This window comes from Cherax quadricarinatus, chromosome 14 (assembly GCF_038502225.1).
Source record: "Cherax quadricarinatus isolate ZL_2023a chromosome 14, ASM3850222v1, whole genome shotgun sequence".
Classification (NCBI taxonomy): Eukaryota; Metazoa; Arthropoda; class Malacostraca; order Decapoda; family Parastacidae; genus Cherax; species Cherax quadricarinatus.
Window position 1 is genome coordinate 48,491,686 of NC_091305.1, and position 18,898 is coordinate 48,510,583.

The 18,898-nt window shown below is 39.0% G+C and overlaps 1 protein-coding gene across 6 annotated transcripts in view; it reads left to right on the forward strand.

Moving 5' to 3' along the window:
• The window catches only part of LOC138852700 (uncharacterized Golgi apparatus membrane protein-like protein CG5021), a 181,036-nt gene that overhangs the window by 98,185 nt on the left and 63,953 nt on the right, over positions 1-18,898 (forward strand). For all 6 annotated transcript variants that reach the window (XM_070085004.1, XM_070085001.1, XM_070085002.1 and 3 more), the window contains one exon: positions 12,670-12,824. In XM_070085004.1, coding sequence (XP_069941105.1) covers positions 12,670-12,824 — 155 coding nt within the window. The remainder of the gene's footprint in view (positions 1-12,669; positions 12,825-18,898) is intronic.

The window sequence follows — 18,898 nt, forward strand, 5'->3', positions numbered from 1 at the left end:
GGAACGCTTGCCCCAATAGGATGCCTTGCTGATTCCTTTCCATTGAGGACTACACTTAGAGATCTACCATGAAGGTAATCACTGAGGAGACATAGCATAGAGCCTGCAATTCCCAGTGCTTGAAGTTTTGCTAAGAGGCCCTGGTGCCTCTCTCTCTCTCTCTCTCTCTCTCTCTCTCTCTCTCTCTCTCTCTCTCTCTCTCTCTCTCTCTCTCTCTCTCTCTCTCTCTCTCCCCCACCCACCCACCTACCTACACATACCTTCCTTCTCCTCTCCCTTCCTCCCTCCCTCTACCTACCTACCTACTTTTTTTCTCTTTTTTTTTTACATAGGGTTTGACAAGGAATCCTAACTTTATTGACAAGCTGTTGACAAGTTAACTATTCCTAACTTTATTGACAAGCTGTTGACAAGTTAAGGATTCCTAACTTTGTTGACAGGCTAAGAGCTGTTACCTACATCAGCTCATTTAAAAGTCCTTTTTTATTGTTATGAGACATATGAGTAGAAAACAGGATGAAGTTGGACCCATCTGTGGGCCAGCAATTTCATTTGATCAACTGACGTTATTTCATTGATATTGTTATGCTGTACGAACACGCATCAGACTTGATTCACTCTAGGAATAAATGATCTAAGATGTAACGATCTGGAGAAGGGTACAGTCAGAGTGAAGTTGCTGTTTGCTGCCCATCTTGTGGTGTAGAAAACTTGCTTCCACTGTCCTTGGAATGGAACCAAGTGTGGTACTTTGACAATGTTGACCTTATACATAACTGTAAGGCTGCCCACACCCCTCCTGTGTTGAAGGCTCTGCTGAAATGACAGATCAATCCAGCCTGGGTCCAGGAGAGAGAAGAGGCATCTTGCTCTATTCTCTATTCTGTCAAGAAATCACAGATGAGATGGGGGGGGGGGCAGGCAATCGAAGAGAGTGGATCATACTCAAGGTGTGAGCATACTTGTGCCTCATGCGGAATCTTGTCTGTGAGACACATCGAAGTGCAGTCAGCTTCCTGGATGCCTTGTTTCCCAGGTTTACAAAGTGGTTCTTCATAGTCAGTAGAATTTCACCCCAAGGATATCAACTTCATCCTCAGGTACCAACACTCTTCCATTCATACTTACCACTGCTCCAGCATCACCATCATGGTGCCTAGAGACCATCATCATTTGTGTTTTCTCAGGAGCAAATGTTACCTGCCATTGTTTACCCCAATCTGATATAACTGTAAGCTGGTGATTGATGTAGCATAGAGCAGCTGGCATTTCCTCTCTTGGATAAGTAAATGTTATTGTGCAGTCATCTGCATATGCATGGGATTCTGGGATGAGATGGAGGAGGTCGTTGAAGTAGACATTCCATAAAAATGGCCCAAGCACACTTTTCCTCTGTGGAACACTTGCCCCAGGAGGATGTCTTGCTGACTCTGTCCCAATGATAACTCTTGAGAGATCTACCTTGAAGGTAATCACTGAAGAGACATAGTGTAGAGCCTGCAATTCCCAGTGCTTGCAGTTTTGCCAAGAGTCCCTGGTCCCATACTCTGTCGAAAACATCAGCAATGTCCAGTGCTGCTACTACAGCTGAGTTTGGATTCATGCAGTGACTGGTTTCACTTAGTGGAGAGGTTTAACAGTAGATCAGCAGCAGAGTAACCTTTTCTGAAGCCATATTAACAGTCACAAAGAAGTGAGTGGTAGTCGAAAAACTGTAATTTGCCGTGAGATTATTGTCTCAAGCATCTTGCCAGTGATTGACAGGAGTGACACTAGTCTGTACTTACTGATTTCTGTTCTTCTCCCCTTTTCATGAACAGGGACTGCATTTGCCTCTTTCCATAGAGAGGGTGATTTACACTTTGATAGGCAGTGCTGAATGATGCATGTTAGAGGTGCTGCTAGCTGGCCTGTACGTCTACTCGGCAATCTTGGGCTCAACTTGTCTGGATCCACAGCTTTTTCTTGATCCAGTGATTTAAGAAGATACACTTCCTCCTGCCTTATTGTCACCACTGATAGTTTTGACACAGTTCTTGCAGCTAGCTAAGAAGGGTCTCTTGCTGGATAAGGAACTTGCATCTTGGCAGTGAAGTGTTCAGCAAAGAGGTTGGCTTTCTCCTGACTAGTAGAGGTGGTCCTATCCTGTCAATTTTGAGGTGGAATAAGTTCTCTCTCTCTGTCTCTTTCTCTCTCTCTTTCCTCCCCCCCTCTCCTCCCTTCCCTCGACTTACAATGGGGTTACGTTCCAGTGAACCCATCATAAGTTGAATATGAATATGTATATGATATGATAAATAACTTTTGTCACTGAATAAGTAAATAAACTGATAATTACTGTTCATACACTGCTTTGTGACTTCTTCCCATGCTGCACTGATGTTTCTGGTAACATCGAGGATGTTAAAATCTTGTTGCCTTAGCCTGTTTTGTTAGTAAGCTAAATGGTATGCTTTTTTGTATCAGGTCTTCTATCCATGTGACAAATAATCTTTCCATATCATTAATTGGCCCAGCTCTTTTCTTCATGATGTCAGTGGATTTAACCCTTTGACTGTCGCGGCCGTATATATATGTCTTACGAGGTACCGTGTTTGACGTATATATACAGGAAGGCCCCGCTTTACGGCGTTTCACTTTACGGCTTTCCGCTAATACGGTCATTTCAAATTATGACCAAAACTCGCTATACGGCTCCCCCCACCTGACTTTCTAATACGGTCACCGCGCCCCACCTTGTTTGTTTACATTCTTCGTGAGCTCAGTAAGCACTAAGTCTCTCCATTTTGTCTGGAAACTCCAAAATTTCAAATGTTTTTAAAAGTTATTTCATATTTTATATATACTCTGATAATTATGCTATTTTTTAGCTTAAGACTATTTACTTTGTTTTATACTTAATTCTAACTATAGATTCACTACAAATCTTATGATTACAAGCATTGATCCTAATACCAGCCTCTTATATAATGACTTAAATGAACCAAACAGTTACTGTAATTACTACACTGCAGAACAATCAAAGGCACTTCTCAGTGCCAATAACAACATAACTATCTTTAACTACAATATCAGATCTTTAAGCAAGCATTACGATGACCTCATAGCATTACTAAATTCCTTACATGCTAATATGTCCATCATTACAGTAACTGAAACCTGGCTAAAGCCTGATAGTACAGATGTCTATGCCATTCCTGGTTACACAGCCATACACAACTGTAGGCCAGACCAACAAGGGGGTGGCACAGCCATATACTACTCAGACCAACTAGAATGTATCACTAATACTTGCACAAGGGATGAACATGGGGAATATATAATAGCTAAATTCAAATCCAAATACCTACAAAAACCTCTCACATTGATAAACATCTACAGAGTTCCACAGTCAAACATTAGCCAATTTAGTCAAAACCTAGGAAGTATGATAACTGATGCACGCATGAACAAAGATCACTTACTACTCTCAGGTGACTTCAATATAAATCTCCTGCAAGACCAGGACCCACACATTACTGAATTCACAAACACAATGAGTAACTGTATGTTGCTACCAACAGTAACAAAACCTACAAGAGTTACAGAGACTAGTGTTTCCCTACTTGACCACATCTGGACCAACACCATATCCCCTTTAAAATCAGGCATAATTACAGATAATACCACAGACCACTACCCTACTTTCCTCATAGCAACTCTTGGTAAACTACCCCAAGACACTACTAAAGTCACCTTCAGACTTCACAATGAGGCAGCCATTAATAACTTCACAACAGCAGTAGCAAACATTGACTGGCACACTGAGCTAGAAATCTATACAGATATTGACGAATGTATTAATAATTTTCTAAAAAAGACCCAATACCTCTATAATAAGCACTGCCCTAAAAAAACTAAACAGATGACAGCTAAGAGACTGAACAGTCCCTGGCTAACACCCAGCATTCTCAAATCCATAAATACAAAACACCAATATGAAAAACAGTACAGAATGGGTCACATAACCAGAGACCAAACAAAATGTTACTCATCAATCCTAACCAGCCTGATAAGAAGGGCAAAAAAATTGTATTATGAGAACAGATTATCCAACTTACGAGGTGATATAAAAAAGACCTGGAAAACCCTATCAGAAATTCTGGGAACAAAAAAGATATCACGAAATAGTGAAATAAAATTAGCAAAATCAGATGAATCCCAACTCCCACCAACAGAAACAGCAAACAGACTCAATGATTTCTTCTCCACTATAGGACAAAACCTTGCCAATAAAATCCCAAGCTCAGATACCCCACCAAATGACTACCTCACCGGCAACTACCCGAACACACTGTTCCTAGCTCCGACTAACCCATACGAAGTCTCCCTTATTATCAACGCACTAAAAAGCAAGGCAGGAGATTTAAATACCTTACCACCCTTTATATACAAAAAAGTGTCAAGTGCTATCACCAATCATTGCAACTCTCTTTAACAAATCCATTGAATCCTCCACCTTCCCTACAGTACTCAAAATAGCAAGGGTCACCCCAATCCACAAAGGAGGAGACCAAACAGAGTTGAATAACTATAGGCCAATATCCAACTTACACCCTCTCTCAAAAATCTTCGAAAAATTAATTCATAAACGAATCTACTCCTACCTTATCTCCCAAAACATACTCAACCCCTGCCAATTTGGATTCAGGCCTAATAAAAATACTAATGATGCTATTATACACATGCTAGAACATATATACACTGCAATAGAGAAAAAAGAAGTCCCACTGGGGATCTTCATTGACTTACGTAAAGCTTTTGATACAGTTGACCATGACTTGCTCCACGTAAAATTATCACACTATGGTATAAGAGGGCACTCCCTCAACTACCTCAAGTCATACCTCAGCAACAGAAGCCAATACGTGTATGCAAATGGGGCAAACTCTTCTGCACAACCAATTACAGTTGGTGTCCCACAGGGAAGTGTCCTTGGCCCTCTTCTCTTTCTCCTATACATAAATGACCTACCAAATGCTTTGCAATTACTCAAACCCACACTATTTGCAGATGACACTACATACGTCTTCTCCCACCCGAGCCCAGTCACGCTAGCCAATACTGTAAATACCGAATTACAGAAAATATCTACCTGGATGAGGACTAACAAACTTACACTAAACATTGACAAAACCTACTTCATTCAGTTTGGTAACAGAGCTACAGATGTCTCTCTTAACATAATGATAAACGGATCACCTATCACAAAGCTAACAGAGGGAAAATTCTTAGGAATCCACCTTGATAATAGACTCAGATTTCATACACATATACAACAAATTTCTAAAAAAATTTCCAAGACTGTAGGCATACTATCGAAGATACGGTACTATGCTCCACAGTCAGCCCTCCTGGCCCTATATCACTCACTTATTTACCCCTATCTCACCTATGGAATTTGTGCATGGGGCTCAACAACAATTAACCATCTCAGACCACTAGTTACCCAACAAAAGACTGCAGTTAGAATGATAACAAATTCTCACTACAGGCAGCACACTCCACCAATATTCAATACACTAAACCTACTCACCATACAAAACATCCATACTTATTACTGCACCTATTACATACATAGAACACTTAACTCTGATATTAACCCTCCCCTTAAACATCTCCTTGCCAACCTCAACAGAACACATGACCATAACACAAGGCACAGATCACTCTTTGATGTTCCTCGTGTCCATCTCACACTATGCAAAAACTCAATGCACATAAAAGGCCCTAAAATCTGGAATTCATTACCTGTAAATATAAAAGAAACACTACCTGTTTATAAATTCAAGTCTCTTTTCAAAGATCACTTACTCACCCAAAACCAAATAAATACTGAATAACCCAACCTTATAAATTGTATATCTTAAATGTTTCTCACAATTATATCACATAAATGTTAAACCTAAAACCCAATCTAACTTTACTATTTTTTTAAATAAACTACCTAACAGAATTCTCCATACGACTGAATGTACAACAATGCATGCAACCATATGACCTGTCTTTGTAATACTCACTTGTGCTTTATAGTAATCTGTTTACATTAATGTTTTATCACTGATTTCATCATTGCTTAGTTGATCTTAAGTTAATTTTAAGCCAGCCCGTAATGCTATGCATAGTATAAGTGGCTTTGGCATGCTGCTCTTATCTGTATTTTTTTTGTACATCTGTATGTGTGCTCAAATTGTAATAAATAAATAAACAAATAAATGTATACCTGTACTTAAATAAACTTACATACTGTGCTGGCATGCAGGTACACATTAAAATCAGTAAGAGTGTCTTATGTCTCCAGACGTCATATTAGTAATGATAATAATAATCATCGTCTCATTTAACCCTTTGACTCTTTCAGGCCCCTCTCTGAAACTGTCATTCTATGTCGCTCAATTTTTGAAAAAAAAAAAATTATTTTTTCTTATGAAATGATAGAGAATCTTTTCCCGATGGTAATGACACCAAAAGTTCGAAATTTGGTCGAAAACTCGTGGAATTATGCTCCCGCGAAGTTAGCGGTCTTGGAGACATATGCGTATCGGCGATTTTGCCGACTTTGAGCCCAATTTTCAGCCAATTCCATTGTTCCAGTTGACCAAACTCATAGCTATTTCTTTAGAACTCCATTTTATCTATCAGCTGAGTACAAGAAACCTCCCTTTTACTAATTTGGACTACCCAATATGGTGGTCAGAAATTGGCAATTTGGCCAATTTCACGCAAAATAAAAAAGATGCCAATTTCAAAATAGGGTCCAGAATAAACAAGGTAGACATTCGTGGCACTAAAATAACATATGCTCTGTTCATTAGTCACATCTCTAGGCCCCTCTTATATTATTATTGCTTTCTATTTTGATTTTTTATTCATACAAAAAAATACCAAATTTACTGTTATGCAGACGACTGCATTATTGTAAAAATGGTATAAATAATATCAGTGCACTAGTGAAAGAATATTAGACTCCCCAGTTGACGTGTATTGGACGTGTGGTGTGATTTATGTACTCTTGAACATTGGTAAAAATCGAACATTTCCGCTACTTTGAGCTCAGTTTCAAGGTCGTTTTCATCGTAAAAGTAATGAAAATCATCTCTATTTCTGTAATATGTTTTCCATTTTATCACCTAAGACCATGAAAACGCGAATACAACGATAAATACTATACGAAAATACACCTCAAAGTCGGCGTTTTATTCCAAAAAAACGATCGGAGTTTTTTTTTTCTCATTACGCAATGTGTGCTGCAGGATTTTTTTTATGTGGTGCACACTGACCACACAGACCCATTCTCTCACATGTGGGCCTACCAGCTTTCTCCCACTTGATTTGAAGCCGCTAGAATTATTGAGTATATATACGTCAGAAACATTGGCTCGTAAGACGTATTTATACGTCGAAAACAGTCAAAGGGTTAAATGTCGTATATTACGTTAAATACACATTTTCATTAATCCATCTATGATATTTTTTCAAAATTATATAATAAACACGATACATAACATAAAAATATGTTAAATACACCCCACAATAGAATAAACATAAATATGAGATGTGGTAGCAGACGACTTGCACAAGTGACGCCATATTAGAAATGCTAATAATAATAATAATAATCACCGAGTCTTATTAAATGTTGTATATTACGTTAATATACACATTTTCATTAATCCATCCATGATATTTTTTTCAAAATTATATAATAAACACGATACATAACATAAAAAGATGATAAATACACCCTACAATAGAATAAATAAACATAATTATGAGATGTCGTAGCCAGATAACTTGTACAAGTGATGCCAAGAATAACATTTTCTCTAATCTAACATAAGAGAAAATGTGTTACTGGGGGTAACTGTAGAAAATTATTCCTTTCGTATGTATGTAAGTAAGTTTATTCAGGTATACACAAATACAGTTACATAGATTATCATACATAACAACATATGTGTAGAGAACCTAGGATAACCCAAAAAAGTCAGAGTGACTTATTTCCATTGCCTTCACTCAGAGCATCATTTCTTCTCAAAATGATGTTACATGAGAATGGGAGTGTTCTTCTTTATTTATTCTACCGTATCAATGTAGAGACAACCTGTACACAATGTAACTTGTACACAAACCAGACGTGTACACTTCGTTTACAAAACTTACCTTCACCTGGTTTGTTTACATAACTCTGCGCCTGTCCTCTCTCATGCACTCATTCTTTCTCTCTCTCATTTATTCGTTTTATCTCATTTACTTACTCCTGACCCTACATTAAGACTACAAATATTTTAAGGTAAGTAATGAGTGAACTGTATATACATTTTATCGCTCTGGGATGCTTAAATATCATGGAATATATGTGTGGGTGGGTTGGCCTGGTATGGTAGCCCGGCTGACTACCATACATACCACACTTGATTTTTTACAATAAATACTACTCATCTCACCCTATATTTTAAGGTAAGTAATGAGTGAACTGTATATACATTTTATCGCTCTGGGATGCTTAAATATCATAGAATTGTATGTGTGGGTGGGGTGGCCTGGTATGGTAGCCTGGCTGACTACCATACATACCACACTTGATTTCTTACAATAAATACTACTTGTCTCACCCTAGATTAAGACTATAAATATTTTAAGGTAAGTAATGAGTGCACTATGTGTGTATTGTACTTTTTATTGTTTTTTGATGCCTGGTTCTATTGCTAACTTAATATATGTTAGTGTAAACTTGTTATCTAGTGTTTGTATGCATTTGTAAGTGGAAAAAAAGGGTGTTCCACTTTACGGCGGTTTCCGCTTTACGGCGGTAGCCTGGAACCTAACCAGCCGTATAAGTGGGGCCTTCCTGTACTCATAAATTCTAGCGGCTTCAAATCAAGCAGGAGAAAGCTGGTAGGCCCACATGTGAGAGAATGGGTCTGTGTGGTCAGTGTGCACCATATAAAAAAAATCCTGGAGCACGCAGTCCATAATGAGAAAAAAAAACTCCGACCGTTTTTTTTTAATTAAAATGCCGACTTTGTGGTCTACTACGTATTTTCGTATAGTATTTATGGTTGTATTCTCGTTTTCTTGGTCTCATTTGATAGAATGGAAAACATATTATAGAAATAGAGGTGATTTTGATTGATTTTACTATAAAAAGAACCTAGAAATGGAGCTCAAAGTAGGGGAAATGTTTGATTTTTGCCAATGTTCAAAAGTAAACAAATGATGCCATTGTCCAATAAATGTCCAACTAGCCATTCTAATATGCAGTCATGAATGGGTTGATGTTATTTATACAATTATTACAGTATTGCAGTAGTCTGCATAATAGTAAGTCTTCTATTTTTTGTTTGAATAAAAATTCAAAATAGAAAGCAAGAGTAATATCAGAGGGGCCTGGAGACATGACTGATGAGCAAAGAAAATGTTATTTTAGAGCCAGGAATGTCTGCATTGTTCATTCTGGACCTTATTTTGAAATTGTCTTATTTTTTAGTTTTCGTGAAACTGGCCAAATTGCAAATTTCTGACCACATTATTAGGTAATTGAAATCGGTAAATGGGCAGTTTCTTGTACTCAATCGATAGAAAAAATGGAGTTCTAAAGAAATAGCTATGAGTTTGGGCGACTGGAACAATCGAATTAGCCGAAAATAGGGCTCAAAGTGGGCGAAATCGCCGATTTGTAAACAGCGCTGAGGTCGCTAATTTCGCGAGAGCATAATTCCGTCAGTTTTCCATCAAATTTCGTTTTTTTGGTGTCATTACAATCAGGAAAAGATTCTCTATCATTTCATAAGAAAAATAATTTTTTTTTTTTTTTTTAAGTTTTGCGACACCAGGAGACACCTCAGGATTGGGGGTTGCGACAGTCAAAGGGTTAACAGATGCAGATGACTTCACTGCCTCACTGATTCCCGCTGTCCCGGGAACAGATCAAAATTCAAAGTTTGATGACTACTGAATGTGCATTGCTATCATACCATTGTAAAATCGAAATATCGTGTCAAACCATCATAAAAGGAGGAGCATTTGTACCAACAGAATGTTGTTGAACTTAGCATTTATGAGCTGCTTTTTCAAGCTTTTTATCATGGGTCATTTTCATATACTTTCCAGGACCAACTCTTGAACTTTTATGGTTAGCATCTACATTCAAAAGCATAATCTGTAAGTTTGTCCTTGCTTCTACAGATATCAAAAAAACACTGTCTTAACACTATATTCCTCACATTCCCATGCCACCGAGATGCCCGACTCAATCTTCTTTATAAGTTCAAGTTTCTTCTTGCCAGTGAGAGCTACATGTTACCTCTTGGCACCACCATTTACCTTAGAAACCATTGTTAATTACACCTTATTTAATACAGGTGGGCTTCCCTTATACAGTAGGATAGGCTCTGGACTACTGCTGTAATGTGAAAATTGTTGTAAAGTGAATGATAGCCTTTTTTTTAACTTTCAAATGCATACATAAGCCTGATAACAAGTTTACACTATCATATATTAAGCGAGCAATATAGTTAGATCTAAACATGCATATATAGTAAACAAACATTACTTACCTTTAATTTTTTCATCCTTAGTTTATAGTGAGTGGTGAATATAGTGTAGGAAGTCTGAATAAATGAAGAATGGGTATAATTTACAACTGCTGTATTAGCAAAATGCTTTAAAGTGAAGCTCTGTAAAGTGGGGCCTGCCTGCATGTTAATAAATTCACACAAAATGCTAAAATCCAAGAGAAAATTGGAAACTGACTGACGAATGTATGTGTGAGTGAACACAAACTTCTGGGAGGTCTATGGCACAGGGAACAACAAAAACAGACAGGTCCTGGTTGTGGCCGCTCTGGCCCATACCAGATACATCTACCATCCGACTTACGACCTGCTTGACATACGACCACTCGACTTACAACAGTGTTTTGCATGCCAAATTTCTGGGAAATAAACAACTGTTTGTGTTGTACACAGTGTTTATCCTAAACCTTACAGTATAAAATACAGTACTAACAGCATAAAAAGTAAAGTAAAAAATGAAATACCAAAATAAAACAATAAAATAAAGTCATTACAGAAATGTGATGTTTATATTCAGTAGTAAGGTTCGACTTACATCCATTTCGACTTGCGACTGGTTGGTCGGAACCAAGCTCAATCGTAAGCTGGATGGTACCTGTAAATGTCAGAGAAATCAGATTTGGCCCAACGCTTCAGAGGACAATTGGACAAACTATACCATGAGCGAGGATTGAACTCATGGCAAGTGAGTCGTAAAACTCCATGGACAAAATGTGGAATTGTGGACTTTTTTCCATTTTGGCCAATGCTTCCTATGTTTGGCAATTTTTTTTTATATTAAATTGCTGAAATCCATTAACCCTTTCATTGTCAGTGTCATATTAGTACGGCGTGTCATATTAGTACGGCTTACAAGCTAGTGTTGGTGCCATGTTAATGCGCCAAAATTCTAGTGGCTTCAGATCTAGCGGGAGAAAGCTGGTAGACCTACATGTGAGAGAATGGGTCTGCATGGTCAGTGTGTGTGCTATAAAAAAATCCTGTAACATGCAGTGCATAATGAGGAAAAAAAACTGACCATGTTTTTGGTTTAAAACGCCTAATTTGAGGTGTATTTTCGTATGGTATTTATGGTTGTATTCTTATTTTCTTGGTCTCAGTTGATGGAATGGAAAACATGTTACAGAAAGAGAGATTATTTTGATGGGTTTCACAGTGAAAAGTATCTTGAAATTGAGCTCAAAGTAGCAGTAATGTTCGATTTTTGCTGATGTTCAAGAGTGAACAAATGACATCACCATTCAGTATGTATCCAACTGGCCAGTCTGATACGCAGCTATGAATGGGTTGACATTATTTATACAATTATTACAATAATGCAGTAGTCTGCATAACAGTAAATCTTCTATTTTTTGTGTGAATAAAAATTCAAAATGGAAAGCAAGAGTAATATCAGAGGGGGCCTGGAGACAAGACTGATAACAGAGAAAATGTTATTTTAGTGCCAGGAATGTCTGCATTGTTTATTCTAGATCCTATTCTGAAATTGGTATCTTTTGAAATTTGTGTGAAAGTGGTCAAATTGGTAATTTCTGACCACTTTATTGCATAGTTGAAATCGATAAATGGGCGGTTCCTTGTATTCAGTCAGTAGAACAAATGGCGTTCTAGCAAAATAGCTATGAGTTGGTCGACTGGATTAATGGAATTGGCCAAAATAGGGCTCAAAGTGGGCAGAATCGCCAATTCGTATGTATCACCAAGACCGCTAACTTCATGAGAGCATAATTCCATAAGTTTATCCATCAAATTTTGTACTTTAGGTGTCATTACCAATCGGAAAAGATTCTCTATCATTTCATAAGAATTTTTTTTTTTTTTTTTTAAATTCTTCGACACCGAGAGCAAGTTTGTGAGCAGGGGTCGCGACAGTTAAAGGGTTAATGAGAGACCTATTAATGAGACACTTTACCTTAATAATAAATTGTGTATAAATACAAATATATTTTACTGCATTTATGATTTTATTAAAAATGTTTTCTGCATTGATGTTTATTAATAATAATTATGTGATTAATTCTTAGTAAATTAATGGACTCTTTCCAATTTCTAGGCATCCAATGGTGACTTTGTTTCATCTTATGTTTCGTACCGCTGCTCTGGTTGTGTACGAGTTGTGTGGGTTTGTTAGCAATGGCTTCATTGGTCCATTCATTACCATTGTCATACTTCTCTCTATGGACTTCTGGACAGTCAAGAACATTACAGGTAAGAAATGTTTTTATTTTATTTTATTATCACACTGGCCGATTCCCACCAAGGCAGGGTGGCCCGAAAAAGAAAAACTTTCACCATCATTCACTCCATCACTGTCTTGCCAGAAGGGTGCTTTACACTACAGTTTTTAAACTGCAACATTAACACCCCTCCTTCAGAGTGCAGGCACTGTACTTCCCATCTCCAGGACTCAAGTCCGGCCTGCCGGTTTCCCTGAATCCCTTCATAAATGTTACTTTGCTCACACTCCAACAGCACGTCAAGTATTAAAAACCATTTGTCTCCATTCACTCCTATCAAACACGCTCACGCATGCCTGCTGGAAGTCCAAGCCCCTCGCACACAAAACCTCCTTTACCCCCTCCCTCCAACCCTTCCTAGGCCGACCCCTACCCCGCCTTCCTTCCACTACAGACTGATACACTCTTGAAGTCATTCTGTTTCGCTCCATTCTCTCTACATGTCCGAACCACCTCAACAACCCTTCCTCAGCCCTCTGGACAACAGTTTTGGTAATCCCGCACCTCCTCCTAACTTCCAAACTACGAATTCTCTGCATTATATTCACACCACACATTGCCCTCAGACACGACATCTCCACTGCCTCCAGCCTTCTCCTCGCTGCAACATTCATCACCCACGCTTCACACCCATATAAGAGCGTTGGTAAAACTATACTCTCATACATTCCCCTCTTTGCCTCCAAGGACAAAGTTCTTTGTCTCCACAGACTCCTAAGTGCACCACTCACTCTTTTTCCCTCATCAATTCTATGATTCACCTCATCTTTCATAGACCCATCCGCTGACACGTCCACTCCCAAATATCTGAATACGTTCACCTCCTCCATACTCTCTCCCTCCAATCTGATATTCAATCTTTCATCACCTAATCTTTTTGTTATCCTCATAACCTTACTCTTTCCTGTATTCACCTTTAATTTTCTTCTTTTGCACACCCTACCAAATTCATCCACCAATCTCTGCAACTTCTCTTCAGAATCTCCCAAGAGCACAGTGTCATCAGCAAAGAGCAGCTGTGACAACTCCCACTTTGTGTGTGATTCTTTATCTTTTAACTCCACGCCTCTTGCCAAGACCCTCGCATTTACTTCTCTTACAACCCCATCTATAAATATATTAAACAACCACGGTGACATCACACATCCTTGTCTAAGGCCTACTTTTACTGGGAAATAATTTCCCTCTTTCCTACATACTCTAACTTGAGCCTCACTATCCTCGTAAAAACTCTTCACTGCTTTCAGTAACCTACCTCCTACACCATACACTTGCAACATCTGCCACATTGCCCCCCTATCCACCCTGCCTTTGTAATGGTTCTTGTAATGTAATGGTTCTTGTAATGTAATGGTTCTTGTAATATTGTCACAAAACTTGATAATTGTTTTCAACAATGTATTCTTGTCATATATTTGTAATCATAATTTAGTTTTAAGGCTGCCTGAGATGCTATGCATATCTAGGGACTTTTTATAAAGTAGTAATACATGTTATTCATATATTACGAAGCTACTGTTGGAGTGTGACACTTATGAAGGGATTTAGGGAAGTAGGTTGGTAGACAGCAGCCACCCAGGGAAGTACTACCGTCCTGCCAGATGACTGTGAAACAGAAACCTGTAACTGTTTTGCATGATGGTAGGATTGCTGGTGTCTTTTTCTGTCTCATAAACACTCTAGATAACAGGGATATCTTGCTACTCCTACTTACACTTTGGTCACATTTCACAGACACGCACATGCATATATATATATACATACATCTAGGTTTTTCTCCTTTTTCTAAATAGCTCTTGTTCTTTATTTCTTCTATTGTCCATGGGGAAGTGGAAAAGAATCTTTCCTCCGTAAGCCATGCGTGTCGTATGAGGCGACTAAAATGCCGGGAGCGATGGGCTAGTAACCCCTTCTCCTGTAGACATTTACTAAAAAAGAGAAGAAAAACTTTATAAAACTGGTATGTTTGAATGTGCGTGGATGTAGTGCAGATGACAAGAAACAGATGATTGCTGATGTTATGAATTAAAAGAAGTTGGATGTCCTGGCCCTAAGCGAAACAAAGCTGAAGGGGGTAGGGAAGTCTCGGTGGGGGGAAATAAATGGGATTAAATCTGGAGTATCTGAGAGAGTTGGAGCTAAGGAAGGGGTAGCAGTAATGTTGAATGATCAGTTATGGAAGGAGAAAAGAGAATATGAATGTGTAAATTCAAGGATTATGTGGATTAAAGTAAAGGTTGGATGCGAAAAGTGGGTCATAATAAGCGTGTATGCACCTGGAGAAGAGAGGAATGTAGAGGAGAGAGAGAGATTTTGGGAGATGTTAAGTGAATGTATAGGAACCTTTGAACCAAGTGAGAGAGTAATTGTGGTAGGGGACCTGAATGCTAAAGTAGGAGAAACATTTAGAGAGGGTGTGGTAGGTAAGTTTGGGGTGCCAGGTGTAAATGATGGGAGCCCTTTGATTGAACTTTGTATAGAAAGGGGTTTAGTTATAGGTAATACATATTTTAAGAAAAAGAGGATAAATAAGTACAGTGGACCCCCGCTTAACGATCACCTCCAAATGCGACCAATTATGTAAGTGTATTTATGTAAGTGCGTGTGTACGTGTATGTTTGGGGGTCTGAAATGGACTAATCTACTTCACAATATTCCTTATGGGAAAAAATTCGGTCAGTAATGGCACCTGAACATACTACTGGAATGAAAAAAGTTCGTTAACCGGGGGTCCACTGTACATGTATACAAGATATGATGTAGGGCGAAATGACAGTACAGTGGTCCCTCGTTTTTCGTAATTAATCCGTTCCTGGAGCCATTACTATAAACGAAATTTATGCTTTACGAATCAATTTTCCCCATAAGAAATAATGTAAATACAATTAATCCGTTCCTGACACCCAGAAGTATTAAAACAAAAAAAATTTTACATGAAATATACATGTAGTACATAAACAATACAATGGGAAATGATGAATGAAACATTAACAGCATAACACTTACCTTTATTGGAGATTCTTCTTAGTGTATGGGAGACTGGAGGAGGAGAGAGAGTGGATTGTTTATAGTTTGGAAGGGGAATCCCCTTCCATCAACACCTCAGGTACCATTTGCTTTTCTGGGGTTGCTTCTCTTCTCTGTTTCTTAATGCCACTAGGACCAACTTGAGAGTCACTGGAGTCCTGTCTCACAAAATAACTGTGGAGAGAGCTCTGTTTCTGGCGTCTCTTTAACACTTCCCTAAAATGGCCCAAGACTTTGTCACTGTACATGTTGCTAACCTGGCTTGCAACAACCTTGTTAGGGTGATGTTTCTCCATAAAGCTTTCCATCTTATCCCACATAGTAAAAATCTCTTTAATTTCTGAAGAAGGCACCTTCTTCCATCTCTCTTCCTCCTCCTCTGCAGCAAGATTCTGAGCTGCGATGTGTTGCTCTTCCTGCTGAAGCTCTTGCAGCTCCTCAGTGGTGAGCTCTTCATTGTGGTCTTCCACCAATTCTTCTACATCCTCCAAACTCACATCCAACCGCATGGAACTCCCCAGTGCCACAATTGATTTTACAACAGACATAGGCTCATTAGGGTCAGTCCCAAATCCTTCAAAATCCCTCTTGTCGACACAATCTGGCCACAATTTTCTCCAGGCAGAGTTCAAAGTCCTGGTAGTCACTCCCTCCCTAGCCATACCTATAAGGGTTATGCAATGGAGGATGCTGAAGTGTTCTCTCCAAAATTCCCTTAGGGTCAAGTGAGTGTCTGTGGTCACAGTCAAGCACCTGTGAAACATTGCTTTTGTGTAGAGTTTTTTAAAGTTTGCAATGACCTGCTGGTCCATGGGCTGGAGGAGAGGAGTGGTATTCGGGGGCAAGAACTTTACTGTGATGAACCCAAACTCCTCGAAAATTAGGTCATCCAAGTTTGGAGGATGAGCAGGTGCATTGTCCATTACTAGCAGGCACTTGAGATCCAATTTCTTTTCCAGGAGATACTCCTTCACCCTAGGGCCAAACACTTCATTGAACCACTCGACGAAAATTTCCCTCGTGACCCATGCCTTACTAATATATTTCCAAAACACACACAATTTACTCTTCATAACATTGTTTTTCCTGAACACTCTGGGATTTTCAGAATGGTACACTAGTAATGGCTTCACTTTGAAATCCCCACTAGCATTAGCACATAACATTAGCATCAGCCTGTCTTTCATAGGCTTGTGTCCTGGCATTGCCTTTTCCTCTTGTGTAATGAAGGTCCTCTTTGGCATTTTCTTGCAAAAGAGGCCTGTTTCGTCACAATTGAACACTTGTTCAGGTTTCAGTCCTTCAGCCTCTATGTACTCCTGGATTTCATACACATATTTTTCAGCCGCCTTGTGGTCCGAACTGGCAGCCTCACCATGCCTTACCACACTGTGTATGCCAGTACGGTTCTTAAATCTCTCAAACCAGCCTTTGCTGGCCTTAAATTCACTCACTTCACCACTATTTGCAGGCAATTTCTTTACCAAATCTTCATGCAACTGCCTAGCCTTTTCGCAAATAATCGAAGTCATAAGAGTATCTCCTGCTAATTGTTTCTCATTTATCCACACCAATAATAACTTGTCAACCTCTTCCAGTACTGGTGATCTCATTTTTGTCAGCATAGTTACTCCCTTTGCAACAACAGCATCCTTTATTTCCTTTTTCTTGGCCACTTTGGAACATAAGGTTGTGTAGGGTTTCTTATACATCCTGGACAGTTCGGCGACACTTGTACCACTTTCATATTGTTCAATGATGGTTTTCTTAAATTCAGTCGTATTTCTCACCTTCTTTACCACAGGCTTGGCACTAGGAGCTTTCTTTGGAGCCATGGTAGCTTATTTAGTACTTGCAAGCACTAAAATAAATGGAATGTTATGAAATATTTCGCTGGAGCACGTGAGGGGACCTTCGCTCACTTGTAAACAATGCCAGACTGGCTGCCGCCCCGGCTCATGCAGTGGGTACGCGTCCCGGACGAACTACGACTCGCGAGTCAACCTATGAAAAGCGAGTCCATGTTTATATGAAAATACCCCTATGATTGGCGAATTTTACGATTGCCGGGAACTACGAAAAGCGGGGGACCACTGTAGTTTGTTGGATTATGTATTGGTAGATAAAAGACTGTTGAGTAGACTTCAGGATGTACATGTTTATAGAGGGGCCACAGATATATCAGATCACTTTTTAGTTGTAGCTACACTGAGAGTAAAAGGTAGATGGGATACAAGGAGAATAGAAGTATCAGGGAAGAGAGAGGTGAAGGTTTATAAACTAAAAGAGGAGGCAGCTAGGGTAAGATATAAACAGCTGTTGGAGGATAGATGGGCTAATGAGAGCATAGGCAATGGGGTCGAAGAGGTATGGGGTAGGTTTAAAAATGTAGTGTTAGAGTGTTCAGCAGAAGTTTGTGGTTATAGGAAAGTGGGTGCGGGAGGGAAGACGATCGATTGGTGGAATGATGATGTAAAGAGAGTAGTAAGGGAGAAAAAGTTAGCTTATGAGAAGTTTTTACAAAGTAGAAGTGATGCAAGGAGGGAAGAGTATATGGAGAAAAAGAGAGAGGTTAAGAGAATGGTGAAGCAATGTGAAAAGAGAGCAAATGAGAGAGTGGGTGAGATGTTATCAACAAATTTTGTTGAAAATAAGAAAAAGTTTTGGAGTGAGATTAACAAGTTAAGGAAGCCTAGAGAACAAATGGATTTGTCAGTTAAAAATAGGAGAGGAGAGTTATTAAATGGAGAGTTAGAGGTATTGGGAAGATGGAGGGAATATTTTGAAAAATTGTTAAATGTTGATGAAGATAGGGAAGCTGTGATTTCGTGTATAGGGCAAGGAGGAATAACATCTTGTAGGAGTGAGGAAGAGCCAGTTGTGAGTGTGGGGGAAGTTCGTGAGGCAGTAGGTAAAATGAAAGGGGGTAAGGCAGCCTGGTTTGATGGGATAAAGATAGAAATGTTAAAAGCAGGTGGGGATATAGTTTTGGAGTGGTTGGTGCTATTATTTAATAAA